We start from the raw sequence: 24,222 nt of genomic DNA, 5'->3' as shown, positions 1-24,222 counted from the left end.
ATAGCCAAGTCAGCTATTTCGGCTCTGGCAAATGTTTGTAATGCCTGCAGCACCTCATTGATAAGCTGCTGAAAAGTAGCCCCAGAATTTACTAATCCAAAAGTCATAACTTTAAATTCATATAGTCCAAATTCCACTATAAAAGCAGATTTTTTTCCTGGGCATCAGTACCTAGGGGAATTTGCCAGTACCACCCACTCAAATCCAGCATGCCTATCAGGCTGGGTGATGGCATTTAGTTTTCAGTAGTCCACACAAAATCTCATCGTTTTGTCGTTTTTAGGTACCATTACAATAGGAGAGACCCAGGGTCTTTGTGACTTAGTGATTATCCCCATTTCCATCATGCTTTCTACCTCCTCCTGGATTTGCTGGATGTATTATCTTTTTTACCTGAGTGAAATAAGGTTGTGTTTTTTTAAAGGTTGAAGGAGAAAAAATGGGGAAAGAGAAGAAAAGAATTAAAATAAGGTAAAGAAATAAGGAAACATTTACTAGATTTTTCTTTTCTACTGTTCTTATTTGTTTGCTCTTTAGTAGAACGGATAATATTTGGATATAGAGAAGTGAGAGCAACTTGTTATATTGCCTGCTTTTATGCTGATTCATTTAGACATTCTTCGTGGACATTTGAAAACTATAAATAAAACATTAGCAAAAATGTAAATGTGTAGCCTTTGAGACAACTTTTTCATTTACAATACACAGTAGAGTCATGCAAGGCATTTCTTTACTTGAACAAAAAGACATATCTATTCATAAATAAGATATGTGATAAACAAGTAATAAAAATACCAATAAAAATAATTGCTAAAGTATTGTCTTTTATTTTAGTATGTTCATAAATTAAGATGTGGTCAAATCAATCTATTCTTGATTAATACCAAAAATGGTTGTAAAAATATGCAATTTACCTTATATTTTATCTCATATACAAATCTGCAAAATAAATATATACATTAATGTACTTGTATTTTTGATAATACACAGTTACAAAAAATATGTGCTACATACACAAGGTATGATACATCCAATAAAACACAGAGTAACAAAGCTAATGTAGTATCAAAACTAAGATGATTTAATGGCCAAAAGAGCTAACTTATTATTACTGAAAGCTTTACTCGACCTCAAATCTATGATGATTCCTTTCAAAATATCACTAGGGTCCAAGTAGCTTCAGAATTACCAAATTGCTACATGAATGGGTTTCTATCATCAGTTTCCATAATAGATATTTTCTGCTACATGAGTTGTTTTCTCAAGTATCCCACTTTCTTTAGAACTTTCCTCTAAAAGTAGTACTAAACTCGACATAGTTGTGTAAGGATCAAGTAGTTTCACAAGGGGAATTTCCACCCTTCTCTCATGAAAGATACGATTCTGTAGTGTCATGGCTAACATAGAGTCCATGCCCAGTGATGCAAGTGATGTGTTCATTGTAAGATCACTCAAGTTTGTATTACTGAGATAACTCACCAGAGAGGTGACATAATCTTCAGAATTGATGGGAGATATATTCAGAGATGTACTTTGTTCAGATAGGTCAAGCTTACTGCCCAGTTCTTCTGAAATTAGTGTATAGAAGCGACTTTTGAGTGATGCTATTCGAGAAAGAACATGATTGCTTAGAGTTCCAAAATTTAATTTTACTACAGCTTGCTGAGGATTATTCAGAATTAAGCTTTTTTTAAGATATTCATAAATTTCATGTATCTGCAGAATATCTATGCCTTTGAATTCCAAAATATTTTGAATGTGATTTTGATTTAGCAATAATCCAAGATTCAAGGCACCCCAATTAATGGATTGTCCTGAAAGTCCACAATTCCTCCTGTAGTGGCAGAAAACATCCAGGAAAGAATTAGCAGCAGCATAGTTTGCTTGTGTCGAATTTCCAATAAATGAAGTAACAGAGGAGTAACACACAAAATAGTCAAGTTCCTGCCCTATGGTAGCACGGTGGAGATTTATTGCCCCTGCAACTTTGGGACTTAACACTTTCTCAAAGTGAGACAGGTTCAGAGCTTCAAGACGTCCATCATGCAAAACCACGGCACTATGGAATACACCTTTGATTGGACTCTTTGGAAAGATTGTGTCAATTGAACTGATAGCTTTCTCAACCTGTAAGTGAGAAATAACATTACACTGAAGACTGACTATTCTGCTCCCTTCATACTGATTTTGCAAAGCCTTGATTTCTTCTTGCTTCTCACTGCTTGGATTGCTCCTTGAAAGTATCACAATACAGCCCCCTCCATTCTGGGCTATAAATTTCACAGTTTCAAATCCAAGCCCAGTAAGTCCCCCTGCCACTATGTAAACTGCATTCTGCTTAAACATTTTCTTCTGTGCTTCATATACTGGTATGTCTGAAATCCTGTTGGTCTTCACATCCCCTTTTAGCACAACAAGTGGGATACATCTGCAAGTGAAATAGGAGGTCGCTGCAGTGTTTGTACTTTCAAAGTTCTCAGTTTGCTGAAAAACAGAATATGATAGGTTTTGAAATTGTTTCATTTGCATTGATTTGATCCATCCATGGACAGCCCTTAGGCATTGTTTTAGAGATGCTTTCTGAAAGATACTGATAAGTTTTAGTACATGAACACGGATATTTTCTTGATCACTTCCAAGTAGGTATCGAAAACATTCAGACTGTTGATTACCATGTACTATCACAAGGTCTCGGAGGTGGGAAAGATGGACTAGAAATTCCTTAGACATTCCATCTATTGGAGGCAGATAAACAAGGGCATTGCACTGATTTACACGTTGCCACTGATCAGATGTAGGTGTTGCAAGTACTGTTCTCCAGCCCGTTTCCTGTGCTGTCAGAGTAAGCACTTTGCACAAAACTGATTCTGGTTCAGTAGAAATAATACCTAAAGTCCCACTGTGTTTCACCTTTGGTAACGTTTGATTCACAATTTCCCATGCTACCATAAAGTATGACACACAAGGAACATTTCTAAAGCATGGAAACTTTTTGATGTTGAAACAAACTGTCCCTGGAACCTTGACTCTTGATGATGCAACAACAGGATAACATGAAACAACTTGATCTCCCACCTTAACTTTTTTCACTTCACTGCCTATTGCAGTTACTGTGCCACTGAAGTCCAGAGCTAAAAGCTTATGTTTGTCTATTGTATATGAATTCCAATACAACGTATTCCCAAAGTTACAGCTTGAAACGCTAACAGGAAAATAGTCTTCTGAATGGATGCATATTTTATCCATTTGAACTTCAACACTGTGATTTTCAAGCTGAGTAATGGTATTATTGGCTATTTCCGCAGATAAATCTTTCACTTGGTAAGGATCTGTAGTGTATAAAGTGAACATCTCTGAGTTTGGAGGAGACTTTGAAGGTTGACTGTAATCCACATCTTTAAATGGTGTGCGTCTGATTTCTGAAGCGTAAATTCTTCCTTGATTGATCCAAATTTCTGGATAATCCTGTCCTTTGTATTTTACAATAACATCTGCTAAGGCTGAGATGTCCAGTGTACTCAAAGAGCTGATGTCAATCATCTGAAATGTGATTCCTGAAACTTCTATTACGCAGGTTCTCGTCATGCCACACAAAGCAAATCCAGGGTTAAGATGATCTACATTTCTATCTGTTGTTCTGTAGGTGATTATTCTAACTGAACAACTGGATTTTTTCTCTCTTAATGCCACAATAATTTGGCGATAAGCCTCACAACATTTAGCTAAATGTGCCACCACTTTGCTTGGGAATTCGTCATTTAACTTCTGAATTCCCCACATGAACAAAACTTCCTGGTAGTCTTCAAGCTCCCTTTTCATTTTATGCTGTGCAGTCATTTCTGAACTCTTGGCTTCCAGCAATGTCTCCCAATCTTCATACATAACATATCTCGACTCATTGTGTAAGTATTTTTTGAGCTGCTGAGCTATTCCAAGTTTGTCAGCAAACACAATGACTCTGGGTGCTTCCCCTAAACTTCCTATGGTCTGAGTGGGAAAAATTTCTTTCCACTTATTTTCAAACAGCAAGTCATTGTCTCTTGGGGATGTTGGCTTCATAAAAGTGATCCCAACACGTTTCAGTTCTGCCAAAACAGAGCCACGTTTATCTGTAAAGCACCCACAAACCTCTAAGTAGTTCCTAGTCGATTTGCTTGTTTTCAAATATATCATCATTTCCTCCTCCAAAGGTCTGAAAACTACAAGGCTGCCTATGCCAGAAGGAAAGCCTGCTCTGGTTTGGAAAGTTATTGTCGTCATGACAGCGGTCATCTGTAGAAAACAGTCTAACAGCACTGGATGGATACAATAGTCAGACATCTCTTCTCTTGTCTCTCTGTTCACCTTTATGCTGGTTATAGCTTCTTTTAGATCTTCACAGTAAAATACATCCCTTAACTGTCTGAACATGGAACCATATTTAAATCCAACCTGAGACAGTGTTTCATAAACCTCATCTGCTGTAACTACTGATTTACACCTCTGAAATATGTCTTGAAAGGAGATGCTGTTTTCTTCCACCGCAGCTTCAGACTTCTTTGTAATTTGTCCTGATGCATAAACTGCAGCTGAGGATGACAGTATTTTGAAATCTGTCACTGTTTTTTGTGATGCCAATTCTATCTTTAAAACATGGGACTTCTGGTTTAAAACACATGGTGCCAAAAAATTGATACTAATCTGACAAGTACTTACAGGCACTTTCGGCCTCGAGCTACTCATCACAGATGCCAAAGCGAGCTCTACAAAAAATGCACCTGGAACTAAAGCAACGCCATTGTTCTTGTGCTCATATAAATAGGGTGCTGATGCCTGGGACACTGGGCAGTTGAATTTGGTGTTGTCATTGTTCAAACTGTAAATCAAAGGATGATTTGAGTTTACAGCTCTTGGATTTGCTTGTTGATGGATGTCCAAATAGGCCATTAGCTTCTTACGATCAAATTGATACCTGGGAAACGCTGCTGGAATGCTTTGATACCCTTCACAAAAGTGATGCCAGTCAGGATTATATCCCAGTTCAAACAGATTCCCTGCAAGAGTAAGAAGCGTCTGATGTTCTTTATCAGTTTGCAAGGAGGAGAAAACTCTAGTTTGTTTGCCTAGCGTTTCCATTATATACCTCTGTAATGCTCTTTCAGGGCCTATTTCAACAAACACAACATTGTCCTTTTCTCTAGCTGAAGTCACTATGGCCTGTGTGAAAGCAACAGGATCTCGAGCATGTCGGGCCCAGAACTTGCCTGTAGTGAAATCATCTGCGGAAGCAGCCTTCCCAGTCAGTGTTGAAATCACTTCAATTTCCGGCTTCTGTTTTTCCAAATACTGTAAATGCTCCATCATCTCCTTTACTATTGGATCCATCATGTGGCTGTGGTACGCAGTTGGGACATGTAAAACATGAAGAAATATGTCTCTCTTGCTGAATAGTTGAGCTAGTTCTTTCTGAAGGGCACTCACAGAGTCTGCGTCTCCAGACAAGGTACAGGAAGAAGGGCTGTTAAAAGCTGCAATGCACACCTTCCCAGAATACGGGCCGAGGGCTTCTGATACTTCTTGAACAGGGATGTTACCAACTACCAACATTCTGCCTCCGGTAACCTTTGCCTGTAACCTACTCCTGTGATAAATTACTTTGACGGCATCTTCAAGGGAAAGAAACCCTCCACAATGGGCAGCAGCAACTTCTCCAACTGAATGGCCAACAGCAGCCACTGGCTTAATTCCCCAGTGTTTCAGAAGAGAAGTTAAGGCAACTTGGAGAGTAAAAAGCAACGGCTGGGCAATTTCTGGCCTTGAGAAATCCTCACATTCACTTTCTGTTAATTCCAGGAGGCTGATGGGTACATATTGCTGAAATAACATTTCTATTTCTTTACATTTGTCTAGGAATACTGCCTCTGAACTCAGTAATGTCTTGCAGATCCCTTTGAAATTTACTCCATTAGCACAGAACACAAAAACTAGTTGTGGAGTCGTCTTTGACGGAGTTATTTCTGTTTTAGCTGCTAATGCAACTTGTTGCTGTAAATGTCGAAGAGAGTTTGTAACAAATGCTTTTCTGTACTTGTAATTTACATGGCTTCTTCTACAGGCAGATGTATAGGCCAGATTTGGGAGAGTTACTGAGGTGCTTTTGTTTAACTGCTCAGCTGAGTCTTCCATTGTCAAGTTGAGGGATTTGCTTGAAGCCGCAGAGAGTACAAATAATTCAATCGGTCGTTTAAAAGAGGGAAGAACCTGTGTTTGCTTGAACTGTCTGACAACAACATGGGCATTGGTTCCCCCAAATCCAAAACAGCTGACACCAGCTACTCTTCCAAATTCTCTCGACTCTTCCCATTTCTCTACAGTCGTTGGAATTGATAGATTTAATTTCTCTGTATTTATGCTACTAATATCCTCTCTGTAGTGCAAAGATGGAACAATCGTTTCATGGTGCATCATTAAAAGAACTTTAATTAACCCAGCTGCCCCGGCAGCTGATTCAGCATGACCAACATTCCCTTTAACAGAACCAATCTTTAAAACAGGCATTTTAGGAGATCTGTTATTACCAATGATGCTACCTAGGCTCTCTGCTTCTATAGGATCTCCAGCAGGAGTTCCTGTGCCATGTGCTTCAACATACTGCACAACTGATGGGTCAACATGAGTCAGATAAATGCTGCGTAGTAACTTTTCCTGTGCTGTCTGAGATGGTCTTGTGATTGGAGTCACGGATCTGCCATTCTGATTTATTGCACTGATGTTTATAACTCCCCATATTCTGTTGTGGTCTTCTAGTGCCTGTTTCAGAAGAAGGAATTAATGTATGAGATCATTTGGAATTTTTACAATGTAAGGAAGACCACAAAAGCAAGAGCAGACAGAACATTTTGTTTTATTGTTCAGTGTACTCTTCTTTCTTACACTAGGATAAGTGCCTAAATATTTTAGCCCTGGATATTAACTTCACAGTCGAAGAGTTGCACCTAAAGCTGTGAATATGTCCTCCTATAGGAGGACATAGTAGAATGGGAATTACACAGTCCTGGTTACCTGGAAATCTTATTTTTGGAAGCTCTATGAAAATAAACCTACCTTTTTTAGTGGCTTCAGTAAAAGAACACCACAGCCTTCTCCCCTTCCGTAACCATTTGCCTTTTTAGAAAAGGGCTTACTCATCCCCTCGGGAGAGATCATTTTTGCTTTACTCAGAGATACGAAGGTGCGGGGATCTATAATGCAGTTCACTCCTCCACACAGAGCCGCTTCACAATCTCCTGTAGTAAAATAAATGTCTGTTCTCCATCTTCTGTGCATCTCTACAGATTTACATTAATACACTGTAGTAATATACTTGAATTGACAGCATTGCCCATTGCTGATAAAATGAAAGAATTTGCAGAGAGACTATAAAAACAGAACTGACCCACTGAAAGTTCATAGACAAATTCAGACTTTCAGGCCCTGAAACCCAACAGATGGTAAAATTCTCAGTGTTTGGAATGGGCCTGAGTAGACAGCAGAATATTATTAGAAGTCACTGAGGTAGTAAATACTCTTTGTCTAAAAAAATAAAAGTAAAAAAACCACCAACCCTCCATGTATCATGATAGTGTGATAGGGCAGAATGGCAGACACTAACAATTTCGCAAGTTCCTAAAAATGGAAAGCTCTTTGTGACCAAATGCGCCCCTATATTCACACCCTACACACTATTGTAATAATCTTTGTGCAAAATATGAGGTATCATTTGAAAACTAATAACTCATGGGTCAATAATATCATGGTGAAATTTAGGTAGCAACATTACACGTAAAGTTATGAATTCCCCAGGAATGTTGGTGGTGGCACATGTTCAAGCACACATAGCCCAGATTAGGTAGGTCAGGTAGGTCTGTCTTAAACACAGGAATGTGTGTTTAGCTCACTTTACAGGTAAGTAGTAAGAGGCAGAGATAGGGTGACCAGATGTCCCGCTTTTATAGGGACAGTCCCGATTTTTGGGTCTTTTTCCTATATAGGCTCCTGTTACCCCCCACCCCCGTCACGATTTTTCACAGTTGCTGTTTGGTCGCCCTAGGCAGACAAGGAAATCTTCATTTTATCAAACAATAGCATGAAATGTCTTTCACGATGAGACTCCTTGTTTCCTTCCTCACATCGAGAATGAACTTTGTCTAGAAGGGTAAACCTCAGGAAAATGCATTTCAAAGGGTGACTGAACTATAAACATTCCAAAGCAAAAACATCTCAAGTTATCCCTCCCTAACCATCACTCTCTCTCCTTCACTTAAGAAGACAAAAGAAACAGACTTTGAACTTTGGGGCAGATCATTGTCTGAGAATTTGGTCAGCGATATCACTGGAATTATATGGTAAGGGACTTCACCTTGAATCAAGTCTAGTTTGTTAAGTGTTTTATCTCTATTTCTTTTGTAACTACTTCTAACTTTAATGCCTTATACTTGTACTCATTTAAAATCTCTCTCTTTGTAATTAAATATACTTATTTTATTATTTAATCAAAACAAATCCAGTATTGTGAATGGTTTGAGTAACTCCTCTTAAGGTGGCAAATTGCTGTATATTGATCCCCTTAGAGGGGCAACAGACCTAATATATCTGGACTACCAAGAGAGGTCTGGGCAGTGCAAAGCAAACATTTTTTTGAGGGAAATCCAGGACTGGGAGTGTAGTGGAGTTCTCCTGCATGTGGTAAACAAGGTTGGTGGAAGCCAGAGTGTGACTGGAGAGTGCTGGCAAGCTGTAGCTATATACAGACACACAGGGTGTGACTTGCATGCTATTTTGCTGTTTGTGAGGGGCCCAGGTTGGGAGCTGCAGCACCAAAGCATTGTGAGGTATCCCAGGTTACAGGACAGGAGGTGACACAACCCCTCACTGGTCTGGATTGCACCGCAGAACATCATACTCAAATCTTTCATGGTTGCTGATAATCAGTGAGAGTGATTGGCAATTGCTGTTGCCTGTCACAGGAACTGCGAGTGCAAAAGTTTCATTTTGTTCATTTTGGTAATGGTGAAATGCAAATGCTTTTAGTCCTTACTAGCTGTGATATTAGTCAAATTCTAGTACTGCACATATATACCTTAGCAGTTTAATTGCTGTAGCAATCCTAATTTATTTGCTTATTTACTTTTAGTCCCAGTACCTTGTTTAACTGCTTGTGAGGCGTAATGCAAAGCAAAAAGAAATGATGAGCATGCAGTATCAAAGGCAAGTGATGGTCCAGTCAGATTAAAAGTGTATGAAATCCTGTTAGCAGCTATGCTCATTGCTGCCCCAGTCCCATCGTAATGATTTATTTCAGTTACTGCTCTGCTTGCAATGATCTCATAGTCTCGATTCATAAGACCTGTAAAATCAGCAGACATGTTTCATGTTAGTAAGAGAGATTAAAACAGGTGATCAGATCTAAACCTAGTGGTGTTCTTTGCTCTCCTAGTTTTATCCTATGCTGTTTTATGTCAGCACCTAAGGCGAAATCCTGGCTGTATTGGATTTCACTCCTGAGCTATATATTTGAGACTTGAAATCTGTCTGAAGATATTAAATGACATGAAGGGCGTGTCTGCAAGAGAAAGTTGCCCTAGTCTAACTAAAGGTGTGATTCTAAACTGATTCAGTGACACTGGGACAAACCCCTATTTTGATTTAACTTTAACAGATTCCTAAATAACTTAAACTAAACCAAAATGATCCTGGTTTAAATGGAAATAAGAGAATCCACAGAGCCTTTTGCTCTGGTTAACTGGCTGGGTTTAAAATCACACCTTTAGTGAAACCAGCACAACTTTCTTGTGTAGCCCAGGCCTTAGTGCTCGATATTGACACAGCCCTATGCAGCTGGGCAGGGCAGTGAGGCTGTATAAGAACCATCCCATGTGGCCATGCAGGGCTTAGCTTGCTTATGAGACATTGGGTTTGGTGAGGCAAGAGCAGGAGCTGCACTCCCAATAGTCTCCCTGGACTGAAATGGGTTGCCTAGGGAGGTGCTGGAATCTCCGTCCTTGGAGATTTTTAAGGCTTGGCTTGACAAAGCCCTAGCTGGGATAATTTAATTGGTGTTGATCCTGCTTTCAGCAGGGGGTTGGACTAGACAACCTCCTGAGGTCTCTTCCAACCCTAATATTCTATGATTCCCTGTGAGCAGACAGGTGAGGGGAAAGGGGCCGTGTTACTGAGTCCGTGGGCATGCAGCCCTGCAGTGGGAGGAGGGAGGAGCTGGACTGGTCCAGCTGGAGCACCAGGAGCTGGAGGTACAGAGGCTCCCAGAGTCATCAGGAATGCAAGGGAAGCATCCACAGTGCTACTTCCGTCCAGAGAGCACAGTGTCCACCCCACTCCTTAGCCAGGCAGTGCTGTTTGTGATTTAGACTTAGGCTATGTCTACACTACCACTTATGTCAGCCAAACTTATGTCGCTCAGGGGTCTGAATATTCCAGCCCCTGAGCAACATAAGTTACAACAATATAAGTGCCAGTGTGGGTGCAAAGCTCTCCCACCAACATAGCAACCACTGCTCATGGGGGTGGATTAATTATGTCGACAGGAGCGCTCTTTCTCATCGGCTTAAAGCGGCTACACTAGAGATCTTACAGCTGTGCAGATACATCAGTACAACTGCACTGCTGTAAGCTCTCTAGTGTAGACTTAACCTTAGAGCAGTGGTTTTCAACCTTTTTTTCTGGTGACCCAATTGAAGAAAATTGTTGATGCCCACGACCCAACGGAGCTGGGGATGAGGGGTTTGGGGTGTGGGAGGGGCTCAGGGCTGAGGCAGGGGATTGGGGCGTGGGCTTACCTCAAGCAGCTCCCGGTCAGCAGCGCAGCAGGGGTGCTAATGCAGGCTTCCCACCTTACCTCAGGCGGCTACCTTCCCTACCTTACAGTGACCAACGGCAGATCTGGCTCCTACGCAGAGGCGCGCAAGCAGCTCCACACAGCTCTCGCCCGCAGGCACTGCCCTCCCAGCTCCCATTGGCCGGGAACTGACCAATGGGAGTGCGGAGCCAATGCTCACGGTGGGGGCAGCGCTTGGAGCCCTGTGGCCCCCCCGCCTAGGAGCCGGACCTGCTGCTGGGCACTTCCTGGGTGCAGCGCAGTGTTAGAACAGGTAGGGACTAGCCTGCCTTACCAGGCAGCACCGCTGATGGGACTTTTAATGGCCTGGTCGGTGGTGCTGACCAGAGCTGCCGCGACCCAGTGCCTTACATTCCGCAACCCAGTACTGGTTCACAACCCGAAGTTTGAAAACCACTGCCTTAGAGCAGTGGGCTCCAAAGTGGGGTGCGCACACCCCAGGGGGTGCGCAAGACCATTTCTGGGGGTGCGCGGCAGGAGGAGTGCCACACAAGAAGCGCCACTACCACGGCAGCGGCAGCGCTCCTGGACCTTTGATTCTTTGGCGGCACGCCGGCAGCAGCTCGGCTCTCCCCGCTCCATCTTCAGCGGCAAGCCGGCGGCAGCTCGGCTCTCCCCGCTCCGTCTTCGGCGGCACACCGGCGGCAGCTCTTTTTTTTGCTTCCCTAGAGCTGGCCCAGGGGTGCGCGATCCAAAAAGTTTGGAGATCACTGCCTTAGAGTATCATTTATGTAGCAATGAACAATACCATAACCTAATTAGATAATGTGAGCTGTTTATAACATACAGTATGAAGCATTGTTCCTAGTATGTTCGCTTTAGATTTTCTATCATTAGATAAAGTTAGATAACTTTCTATAGTATATGGAAATGTGTACTGTTTTCCAAGATGTTAAATGTATGAAATAGTTTGTCATTAGACTGCGAGCTTACCAACAAAAACCCCTGTTTTGGTGCCACTGATATTTTCCATTGTGACTCCTGCATCCTCCAGTGCTCTGTACGTGCATTCCAGGAGTAACTTTTGTTGAGGATCCATGCGCTCAGCTTCCAGATCATTAATTCTGAACAGCCTGTTGTCAAATGTGTTAAATCTAAGACATACAAACCAGGAAATTATATGATATATATACAGCATACACTATTAGATATATATATATAGCATTGTTAGGTTTTACAGTAGAGCTGGTTGGAAAAAATGCCAATGATACTTTTCTAATCGGAATTTGCTGATTTGTCAAAATCAAAAATGTTTCACAGAGACAGTCTGATATCGATAAAGTTCTGATGGCACCCAGGCAGAGTATTCCCAGGGTGCCCCACGGAATCAGGGGCAGCCAACTGCCTTGTTTTGTTTAGAAAAAAAGCAAATGAAAACAGTTTGATTTTTCTGAAACAAAAAAAATTGAAATTTCAGATATTTTGAAATGTTGAAATTTCCTGTGGAATGGAAATTCTGTGTTTCGACCAGCTCTGCTTATGAGAAAAGGGGCAGATTCTCAGATGGTGTAAATTGTGATGGCTCCATTGAAGCCAAAGCTATTTACTTCAGTGGGAACAGGATTAAGCTTTAACATATAATTTAAGAAAATTTGGCTAGTGGTTTTGGAACACAGAAACAGGCTTACCCATCAATAAGAGCAGCTCGTGTCGTGCATATTTTTCCTGGTTTGTTATCATCTGGATCATACCATTCTCTGGTATTGAATCTTTCTGGGGTTATTTCTCTGGTACAGTTTCTGCCCTCCACCAATACTTGCCAGAAATTGTCGATTCCTTCACCTGTTGCATGAATATTTTTTTTAAAACAGATTAAATGGGTTTTTTTAACAGCACATACTGAAATTGAAATCCTCATAGATCTACCGTATAAAAGTAAAATGTTACATTGTCTTTAAAAATAAAGTTACTGATGATAAGCAAATGAAAATTCCCAAGTTATAAGGAAATTAAAGATTTGCAGATTCATAGATTCAGATATTTAGGTCAGGAGGGACCATTATGATCATCTAGTCTGACCTCCTGCACAACGCAGGCCACAGAATTTCACCCACCACTCCTACAAAAAAACCCTCACACCTATATCTGTGCTATTGAAGTCCTGAAATCATAGTTTAAAGACTTCAAGGAGCAGAGAATCCTCCAGCAAGTGACCCGTGCCCCATGCTACAGAGGAAGGCGAAAAACCTCCAGGGCCTCTTCCAATCTGCCCTGGAGGAAAATTCCTTCCCGACCCCAAATATGCCGATCAGCTAAACCCTGAGCATATGGGCAAGATTCGTCAGCCAGATACTACAGATGAATGGTGCTTCTGTGTCTCCTCAAATTCTGCATGTTTTACAAAAAAACAAAACACACACAAAATCCTCATTTTTTCTCCATTTTGAGAGACGTAGGGATGTTTTTCCAAACCATTAAGGGCATCAGAGATAGTCACATCTGCCATCTTGTTTATACAAGATATAAACTGGTCACAATTCAGTATTTATCAGTGTGCACAAACTAACGGACTTCTGGCATAATAGCGTATGTAATCCTGGCTACTGTTGTGTTAACTTAACTGTAACTTCATTAAAGTCAGTGGAGTTTGCACACACGTAAAATTGTTGCAAGTTGGCCCGTCATCTTTCATTGTAATGTACAGAGTTTGTCCTTTTCATAGGTCGGCTTCACATGTCCTACTCTTGGTTACCCTGCTTGACAGGGGCTTGATGTTTATTGGGGGTAGAGTTTGAGTTTTATCTTCCCAGAGATAGAGATGTAGTTGTGTAGGCATAATCAGTGAAGGGTTTGATTATCTTTTCAGTTCCCGTATGGTGCTTTTCTTCTGTTGAGGGTTAATAAAATGATGGGCTGCACTGATAGTGAAATCTAGAGTGACATTTCCCACTAGAAGACCATTATCAGTTACTTATAACTTTGCCCTTGCTGTTTTGTCCATCAGGCTACTGGTGTGCTGAGCCCACGGTCAAACATCCTGACCAATATTGTCTGTCTGTTTCCTTCTATTTCCCATCTGTCTGTCTGTCTGTATTCATCTGTTGTCTTATACTTAGTTTGTAACCTCCTTAGGGCAGGGACTGCCTTTTTGTGCTGTGTTTGTGTAGCACCTTCCACAATGGGGTCGTGGTCCATGACTAGGGCTCCTAAGTGCTATGGTAATACAAATAATAAATACATAATAATAAATAATAATAATAACAATAATAACTCTTACAGCCGTTTCCATGAGAAGCTCTCACACCTGACCTCAATGCTTTGGAGAAAGGACTTGAAACTCAGCACCGGGGTTTCTCTGGATTCAGGGATGTGCTTTTTCCCATCCCTGTGAAAATTTGCCCAAACTTGGCCAAGTTATAAGCTTTTGAAAAATCTCAGTTTGCACATGCTCAGTAGGGGTTTGTTAGCGTTGGTGACTGAGCATGCTCCTTCCCCAAGATGCAAGGATGAGCAGGACTTTTCCTGCAATTGCTGCTTATGGCTGCTGCAGACCTCTAAGGAGACTGTCTTTCCTGTGTGCCCAATTCTCCCACTTCTGGTGCCCACGCAGCAAGGAGAAAGAGAAACAAAAAGAGCCTGACTTGAGTGCAGAGGGATAAGGGAAGGGAAGTGGGTGGGGAGAAGAAGAGATGCAGGGCAGGGAAGCAAGGGGTTTAGCAGCTGGAGCTGTGAGTGGAGGGGACAGAAAATGAGGGAGGATAGGAGTAGGAGGGGAAAAACAGCAGGAGTTGAGCAGATGGGTGACATGCAGGAGCCAGGGGGATAACAAAAAAGGAGCAGACAGATGACAAACTAGGGGTATAGGAGTAGGACAGGACAGGGAGAGACTGGCTGGGGGAGGGTGGTGGAGAAAGGTCCATAATCACTAGAGAATGCTCCCGTACGGAAGCTGAATTTGAACCTGTTACTCCTGAGTCCCAACATTACTTTGCTGTCTAGCAAATAGTTGTGAAACCCACTGGCAAAGTGTGTATGTCTCATTCTCCTGTAGTGGCAGGTCCACCTAGAAGATCAGTGCTCTCAGGTACTTCATTAACTCAACTGATGGAGGACTGTGCTGTGGAACTTAAGATCCCTGCCCTGATGATAATCCACGTGGGAGTCAGGATGGTTCCACCTGATGAAATGTTTGTTTTTTTCATTTTGTAAGTGTTTTTTAAAAAAAACTTGTGTTTTTTAAAATGTAAATTCCTATCTTCATTAAAAGAACATTAAGGTTGTAAAGTCAAGCACTCAAAATATTATGAAATGCCAGAATTAAGGTTCCCTATGCAACCTTAATGTATCTCCCTTGTGTGTATGTATTACCATATGGTCTTTAATTACATGGTCATATACTATTTTTTCCATAGTACCCCTGCCTCATTCAGTGCACAGGACATTGTAACATAGTAGCTTCTCCCCAGCCCAGGAAGGACACACTGCCACATGCAGAGTCTCTTTCCAGGCACAGTTTTACCTTCCAAACATAGGCAAAACACAAAAGCCAGTTCCTCAGCCTATCCCAAGTGACAGTGTAACCCACACACCTTCTGGGTGTGGTGTTCTGTCCATCTAGTGCCACCAGGACCACTTAGACAGAGAGATAAAATGAGTCCACTCTACAGCCTTAGCTAAGAGGTAGTTGGCTTTTAGCTCATGCGATAGAGGCTCATGCACTAAGCTCCAGAGGTCCCTGGTTTGATCCTGCCCGCCGACAACCGGGGTCTGTTTGTGTTATAATAGTTCCCAAGGGATTTTCCCCTTTGCCTCTCTCAGTCCCTCCAGCTTCAAGGCCTCTTACAGGATTCTTTCTTGCTCTTTTAACTGAGCACTGCCTCCCATAGCTTTCTCTCTAGAGGCTATTTTTCCCTAGCAGGTTCCCACTGCCTGCCGGGGGACTCAAGAAATTGGGAACACCTGTTCCAGCACATGGAAGCGGACTTGGTATATTTAAAGGGCCAGCCACCCTTTGACATATTGAGCTCTGTGAATGAATCAAGGTTGCGTAGTGAAGTGAATGAGGCTGTGAATGACCCCCTCTCTCATTTGTTGCAGAAGTTGGAAGTTGCGTGATGAATAAAGGGGGAGATTAAAAGAAAAGGAAGGATGGTCTCAGTTAAATGCCACCCTGGAGAACTAGATTCTATCCCTGCCTCTGCCACAGAGTTCCTATGAGATGCTGGGTAAATCACAATAACCAACATTTTCACATGTGGACATGGTGTTTTACTCATTTTCTGGGAACCCAGCTTGAGGTAACTAGGATCCAATTTGCAAAAGGGCTGAGCATTCTCATCTGCAGCTGAAGTCAATGGGAGCTGTGCTCTGAACGTAGAAAGTGTTATCAAATGCTAAGTACTCTGAAAAATCAGTATGCCTCAAATTGGGTAATTTTGTGTCCCAATATTAGCTGAGACTTTTGACATTTCTGGCTTTAATTTCTGTGCCTCATTTCTCCATGAATATAATGGGAATAATAATATGTCCTCCCATGACTCATTCATGTTTGTAAAGAACTAAGATGCTATGAGAGCATCACAGAAAAGCCCAGGACGAAAATAATAATTCTACATTCAAGGCAGGTTTGGATGGTGTGCAGTAAGTAGTGCAGAAGGTCACACATTGAATGACGAGGACAATAAAAATATTAGAAAGCTACCCATTCAGTGAGTTTGTTCGTCTTGTGCACTGAATGAGGCAGGGTGCTCTGGGGAAAATAGTATGTGATCATGTAATTAAAGACCATATTGTAATGCATACACACAAAGGGACCAAATTAAGGCTGCACAGGCAACCTTATTTCCTGACAGCTGCGTGCTTGACATTGCAACTTTAATTGTCTTTTACATAGTTTGTTTGGATGTAATTATATAAGGAAACAGGAATTGGTGTGGGGGTGTATGTGTGTGTTTATATATATATATATATTTGAGGGCTGTCGATTAATCGCAGTTAACTCATGCGATTAACTCAAAAAATTAATCGCGATTAATCGCATCTTTAATCACACTCTTAAACAATAGAATACCAACTGAAATTTATTAAATATTTTTGGATATTTTCTACAGTTTCAACTATATTAATTTCAATTGTAGCACAGAATACAAAGTGTACAGTGCTCACTTTATATTATTTTTATTACAAATGTTTGCACTGTAAAAATGATAAAAGAAATAGTATTTTTCAATTCACCTCATACAAGTATTGTAGTGCAATCTCTTTATCATGAAAGTGCAACTTACAAATGTAGATTTTTTTATTACAAAACTGCACTCAAAAACAAAACAATGTAAAACTTTAAAGCCTACAAGTCCACTCAGTCCTACTTCTTGTTCAGCCAATCGCTAAGAGAAACAAGTTTGTTTACATTTTTGGGAGATAATGCTGCCCGCTTCTTATTTACAGTGTAACCTGAAAGTGAGAACAGGTGTTCACATGGCATTTTTGAAGACAGCATTGCAAAGTATTTATGTGCCAGATATGCTAAACATTTATACGCCCCTTCATGCTTCCAGAGGACATGCTTCCATGCTGATGACACTCATTAAAAAAATGCATTAATTAAATTTGTGACTGAACCCCTTGGGGGAGAATTGTATGTCTCCTGCTCTGTTTTACCCACATTTTGCCATATATTTCTTGTTATAGCAGTCTTGGATGATGACCCAACATATGTTGTTTGTTTTAAGAACACTTTCACTGCAGAGTTGACAAAACACAAAGAAGTTACCAATGTGAAATTTCTAAAGATACAGCACTTGAACCAAGGTTTAAGAATCTGAAGTGCCTTCCAGAATCTGAGAGGGACAAGGTGGGTGCATGCATTCAGAAATCTAAAAAGACCAACACTGATACAGAAACTACAGAACCCGAACCGCCAAAAAAGAAAATCAACCGTCTGCTGGTGGCATCTGACTCAGATGATGAACATGAACATGTGTTGGTCTATACTGCTTTGGATTGTAATCGAGCAGAACCTGTTATCAGCATGTAAACATGTCTTCTGGAATGGTGGTTGAAGCATGAAGGGACGTATGAATCTTTAGCGCATTTTGAACACAAATATCTTGCGATGCCGGCTACAACAGTGCCATGCAAATGCCTGTTCTGACTTTTTGGTGCCATTGTAAACAAGAAGCGGGCAGCATTATCTCCCACAAATGTGAATACACTTGTTTGTCTGAGCAATAGGCTGAACAAGAAGTAGGACTGAGTGCATTTGTAGGCTCTAAAGTTTTACATTGTTTTGGTTTTAAATGCAGTTATTTTTGTACATAAATCTACATTTGTAAGTTGCACTTTCATGATAAAAAGATTGCACTATAGTACTTGTAATGGGGGAATTGAAAAATACTATTTCTTTTGTTTTTTACAGTGCAAATATTTGTAATAAAAATAAATATAAAGTGAGCACTGTACACTTTGTATTCTGTGCTACAATTGAAATTAATATATTTGAAAATTTAGAAAACATCAAGAAAATTTAAATAAATGGTATTCTATTATTGTTTAACAGCGTGATTAATCATGCAATTAATCATGATTAATTTATTTAATTGTGCGGTTAATTGTGATTAATTTTTAATCGCTTGACAGCCCTAATATATATATAAAATCAAGAGAGGAAATAGAGATACAAAGAATTTACTTAGGGCTTGTCTACATGGCAAGTTACTGCAATGCAAGCCAGAATATGAATCGACAGCACACCAGTTTGCCATGTGGTAATGTCTGATGTGGACACTGCTAGAATGCAGTAAAACTTCTGGAGTGCAGCTGCACAGGAACTTGCTATGTAGACAAGTCCTTAGATTGTAAACTCTTTGGGGAAGGGACCCTCAAGTCACTATATGCATGTATGGTGATAGTGCAAAGGGGCTCCAATAGGGCGTGGGCCTCTAGGTGCTACCACAAAATACCACAAAAATAATAAAATAATAAATATTAATTTTCAGAACGTTTGTTCAATTTTGGGGGAAAGCATTAATGTATTGGAGTTGTATCTTGGAGAGGTTGGAAAGAAAGCTTCCTACTCATCAAAGGCCCTGTTCAGCTCCCACTGAAGTCAATGGGACTCCAGTGGCAGATGGATCAGGCAACAGGATGATATGTGAGTGTGAAAGACAAGATACTGGAAAAAAATCTGATGGTGGTGGAGGAGAAGGAAAAGCTATCTACCTGGAGTTGTCATTTTTAACATGCTTTTTATTTGCATAACTCTAATAAAATGGACACATTTTTTCCCCGATTTACACCAATGTGCAACCTCAATCATGGTAAAATTTAGCCCAGTGCTTTTTGTTTCCCAAAACCAAATTTTTAAGCCTCATTCTTTGGCATGGGTTATGTATGTTTGTTTATCCAGTATCTAATTGTTGTGTCTGTGGTTATAATTCAGGGTCCCATAACGGTATGCACCAATGCTTGCCCTTTGAAGGGAGAATGACGAGGTTGCATGTGCCATATGGGAAATACAAGCCAGAGCTACTCGAGGAAGGATCTATGCGTAATAAATAATAATAATATAATAATAATACCGCCAAAAAGATAACTGTTGTTTTAAAAAGAAAATCCTGTTTTTAAAATATGTGCATGCATGTAAAGCTGGCGTAGTCCATAAAGTTTTCTTTTCACAGTATTCTTGTCAGCAAGTTAAAGAAGTATGGGCTGGATGAATGCACTATAAGGTGGGTAGAAAGTTGGCTAGATTGTCGGGCTCAACGGGTAGTGATCAATGGCTCCATGTCTAGTTGGCAGCCGGTATCAAGTGGAGTGCCCCAGGGGTCGGTCCTGGGGCCGGTTTTGTTCAATATCTTCATAAATGATCTGGAGGATGGTGTGGATTGCACTCTCAGCAAATTTGCTGATGATACTAAACTGGGAGGAGTGGTAGATACGCTGGAGGGCAGGGATAGGATACAGAGGGACCTAGACAAATTGGAGGATTGGGCCAAAAGAAATCTGATGAGGTTCAATAAGGATAAGTGCAGGGTCCTGCACTTAGGACGGAAGAACCCAATGCACAGCTACAGACTAGGGACCGAATGGCTAGGCAGCAGTTCTGCGGAAGAGGACCTAGGGGTTACAGTGGACAAGAAGCTGGATATGAATCAGCAGTGTGCCCTTGTTGCCAAGAAGGCCAATGGTATTTTGGGATGTATAAGTAGGGGCATAGCGAGCAGATCGAGGGACGTGATCGTTCCCCTCTATTCGACATTGGTGAGGCCTCATCTGGAGTACTGTGTCCAGTTTTGGGCCCCACACTACAAGAAGGATGTGGATAAATTGGAGAGAGTCCAGCGAAGGGCAACAAAAATGATTAGGGGTCTGGAACACATGACTTATGAGGAGAGGCTGAGGGAACTGGGATTGTTTAGTCTGCAGAAGAGAAGAATGAGGGGGGATTTGATAGCTGCTTTCAACTACCTGAGAGGTGGTTCCAGAGAGGATGGTTCTAGACTATTCTCAGTGATAGAAGAGGACAGGACAAGGAGTAATGGTCTCAAGTTGCAGTGGGGGTGGTTTAGGTTGGATATTAGGAAAAACTTTTTCACTAGGAGGGTGGTGAAACACTGGAATGCGTTACCTAGGGAGGTGGTAGAATCTCCTTCCTTAGATGTTTTTAAGGTCAGGCTTGACAAAGCCCTGGCTGGGATGGTTTGATTGGGGATTGGTCCTGCTTTGAGCAGGGGGTTGGACTAGATGACCTCCTGAGGTCCCTTCCAACCCTGATATTCTATGATTCTATGATAAGTTCTGCCACATCTCAAGTTACCAGAAGAGTTTGTATATGAGAGAGAATAATGTCAAGCCCTGATAATATGTACTAAAACAGCCACGTTATCTGAAGGCTGACACATACTTCTTGATTGCTGCATGACCTTGTCTAATAGTCCACACAGATCTCAGGTTTTCAGGAGTATTTCTGTTCCTATAACAGCAACAGAATGACACCACCACATACTTTTCATTTAGCGACTTGGGGCAAAATGTAGACCTAGGGTAAAGAATGGATCTTAATGGGGTTGAACTTGCTGGTCATGTTCTCTGAATGCTAGAAAGTCGACTCCCGAAGCAGATTATGTTCTCATAACTGAGCCATGGTCAGTGATCAAGGGGCAGGCAAAAAAAAGCACTTAGAAGACACCCTCAAAGCCAACATGAAGAAGTGCAATATTGACATAAACTCATGGGAAACCCAAGCCCTTGATTGACCAAAATGCCAAAGGACTTTGTGGCAAGGATGCCAGTATTTTGAGATCCAACAGAGACAACTGGAAACAGAGAAACAGGAAAGGAGGAAGGAATGTTCTGCAGCCCAATTTAACAATCCAGATCCACCCCTTCCATTGGAAAATGTCTGCCCCAACTATGGCAAGGTCTGTGGATCCTGAATAGGTCTCATTAGTCACCTGTAGATAGACCAGCAATAACTGGCTATCATTTTATTGGAAGAAAATCATCCTTGAACGCCAAGAGATCACCAACACACGCTTACCCCAGGTCTCAATATGGCCTGTAGCCTAGAAATGAACCCACCTATTAGTCCATGTGAACTGTTGTATGCAGTGTTGTTGCAGCTGTGTTCATCCCAGGATATTAAAAGACAAAGTGGGTGAGGTAATGTATTTTATTGGACCAAATTCTGTTGGTGAGAGACAAGCTTTCACAGAGCACTTCTTCAGGTCTGGGACATGAACTCAGAAGGTATGTGTACACTGCAATGTAAGCCCAGGTTTGAAGTTAGGCTCAAGCCTAACTCCCCCTTCCATCTACATGCAAATTTTGCTGACCCAGGGTCCCAGGATTCCCTGGAAGTGGGCGGTCTGAGCCTGAGTGAAGCTGGGACCTAAGGTTCAAGCCCTATTGCTTTGCAGTATAGACATAGCTAGACTGGACTTGTGCTCTGTGAGTCCACCAAAAGTATTTCACAGTCCCACAAGCTGACTGTCTTGTCCTTTGGACAGTCAAGTTTGGTGGACAGTCAAGTTTTCCCACACTGCACTATGAACAAAAGCTAGAATGGCCACATTTTGGGAGGTTGCTAGGAAATCTGGGATATGAGTGGTTGGACTCAAGCCTGCATAATGCAGTGTAGCTGCTGGAGCCCCAGATTGGGACCCAGGGTTCAATAATTCCTAACTTGGGGTTACAAATGAGTGTAAAGGCTCAGACTCTAGGTTAACAAACCCAGGGTATGGTACATTGCAGTGTAGACATAATCAGAGTGCCATAGCTAAATACAAGCCCTATGACTAGAGAGGTGTTTAACTGCTCACTGCACCTTGAATGGTCCCTTGAAATATGTCTACTTATCCTAAACAATTGGTTTCTCCTTGTGTTTAGCTGTGACACTCCCGAAGAAGAGCTCCAAACTCGAAAACTTGAATCTCTCACCAACAAAAGTTGGTCCAATAAAAGATATTACCTCACCCCCCTTGGCTCTCTTATGTGAACTGTTGACCGTCATGTTAAATACCTCGTGATTTTTACAAGCTGATCTTAAATAATATTTTGGGTCAGCTTTGCTCTAAATCTCAAAGCAATGAAAAACTGCCTCATGTGGTCCTATGTGAAGAAGCAATTAGCAAAAATTGGGTCCCGCCAAGCCAGGAGCACAGAGAGGAATGTGTAGTCACAGAGTTTAATGCTTTGGGCCTAATCAAAGCCAAATACAGTCAGAGGATTCCCAATAACTTCAGTGGGCTTTGGATCAAGCCCTTTGTTTGTCATAAGCAGTGACACAATCAGTCACACTACTTCCTGGAGCAGTGACTCTTACTGTATTAACTCCTAAATGTCTTCTCTGAACTTTAAAACATATGAAGTGTTCCAAATCTAATCCCAGATCCTTATATTGTAGTTTGAACCCATAAATGAAAGAGCTAATGATGCAGTCCCTTCCCTATAACATTACTACATATTGCACAGTAGCGCAAACTTCCTATAGATCTCTTAACACATAGTAAAACAAATGATTGAATGACAGCACTCTTTGATACTCTGTCAGTATTGTGATTTGTATTTATCCAAAACTTACCTCCGGGAAAATTGCATCCTATCCCCACTATGGCAATTTCATCCCCAGTCGCAGTCATTTTTTCAAATTTTTTCTTGAGCTGCAAAATACACTTTTAGATGTCACATAATTCAAATGAAAGTATGTATGTCTAATTAAAAAAATTCTTACAGAAGGTGAACTTCCCACAAGCACACACATCCAGACAAAATTAATCTCGAGCACTCTATGTAAATTGTGGGGGATTAACACTCCTAAATGGTGACCAGATTGCTGCTATCTCAGCCTTTTTGACATTAGCCTTTTTGAAACTGCATCACACTGTTGACTCATATTCAATGAGTGAGCCATTATAACCCCCAGATCCTTTTCAGCGGTACTACTGCCTAGCCAGTTATTCCCCATTTTGTAGCTGTGCGTTTGATTTTTTTCTTCCCAAGTGTAATACTTTGCAGTTATTTTTTTTTAATTTTCATCTTGTTGATTTCAGACCAATTCCCCAATTTGTCAAGATGACTTTGAATTCTAATCCCGTCCTCCAAAGTGTTAGCAACCCAATCATGTTGTGACAAATTACAAAGAGGTCATGTGACATAGTGAAACCCTATCACAGGATAGAAAGGTGTTAATAGCCAATTAGTTACATCTATGGCATCTGTGCCGTAATTAATAGATTCAGAGGCCAAAAGGGACCACTGTGATTATCTAGGCTGACCTCTTGTGTAACACAGGCCACATAAAGCATATAACTTAGAAAAACATCCAATCTTGACTTTAAAATTACCAATTACCAACACGACCCTTAGTTAATTGTTCCACTGGTTAATTACCCGCACTGTTAAAAATGTATGATTTATTGCCAGTCTGAATTTGTCTAGGTTCAACTTCCAGCCATTGGATCATGTTATGGCTTTCTCTGCTGGATTGAAAATCCATTATCAAATATTTGTTCCCCATTTAGGTACCTTTAACCTGTGATCATATCACCCCTTAACCTTCTGTTTATTAAGATCAATAGATTGAGCTCCCTAAGTCTAGAACTATAAGTCATGTTTTCCAATTCTTTAATCATTCTCACAGCTCTTCTCTGAATCTTCTCCAATTTATCCACAACCTTCTTGAATTGTGGACACCCGAACTGGATGCAGAATTCCAGCAGTGGTTGCACCAACGGCAAATACAGAGGTAAAATAGCCTCTCTACTCCTACTCAAGATTCCCCTATTTATGTATCCATAGATCACATCTGCCCTTTTTGCCATAGTTTAGGCACTGGGAGCTCATGTTCAGATGATTATCCACTCCCACCCCTCCCCCAAATCTTTTTCAGAGTCACTGCTTTCCAGGAT

General features: G+C 41.1%; 1 protein-coding gene across 1 annotated transcript; it reads right to left on the bottom strand.

Annotated features, from left to right (window-relative positions):
* Positions 1–923: 923 nt before the first annotated feature.
* LOC102946401 (phenolphthiocerol/phthiocerol polyketide synthase subunit C) lies at positions 924–22,982 on the bottom strand. The gene is made up of 6 exons (XM_007058515.4): positions 22,896–22,982; positions 12,502–12,655; positions 11,807–11,967; positions 9,161–9,364; positions 7,084–7,265; positions 924–6,789 (listed from the first exon to the last, which is right to left on the bottom strand). The coding sequence occupies exons 1-6, from the start codon at positions 22,951–22,953 to the stop codon at positions 1,219–1,221; spliced, it is 6,330 nt and encodes a 2,109-aa protein (XP_007058577.2). The 5' UTR covers positions 22,954–22,982; the 3' UTR covers positions 924–1,218.
* Positions 22,983–24,222: the final 1,240 nt, after the last annotated feature.

Source organism: Chelonia mydas, chromosome 2 (assembly GCF_015237465.2).
Source record: "Chelonia mydas isolate rCheMyd1 chromosome 2, rCheMyd1.pri.v2, whole genome shotgun sequence".
In the NCBI taxonomy this organism is placed as follows: domain Eukaryota; kingdom Metazoa; phylum Chordata; order Testudines; family Cheloniidae; genus Chelonia; species Chelonia mydas.
Note: the sequence above shows the minus strand (reverse complement) of the source record. Positions and strands in the feature narration are given on the sequence as shown.

Excerpts from the sequence above, each read along its gene's own strand:
- LOC102946401 (XM_007058515.4), bottom strand. The coding sequence starts at position 22,953 with ATGACTGCGACTGGGGATGAAATTGCCATAGTGGGGATAGGATGCAAT. Across the intron at positions 12,656-22,895 it reads AGGATGCAATTTTCCCGGAG|GTGAAGGAATCGACAATTTC; the intron begins GTAAGTTTTGGA and ends TTCATGCAACAG. Across the intron at positions 9,365-11,806 it reads CAAAACAGGGGTTTTTGTTG|GTCTTATGAATCGAGACTAT; the intron begins GTAAGCTCGCAG and ends CTGATTTTACAG.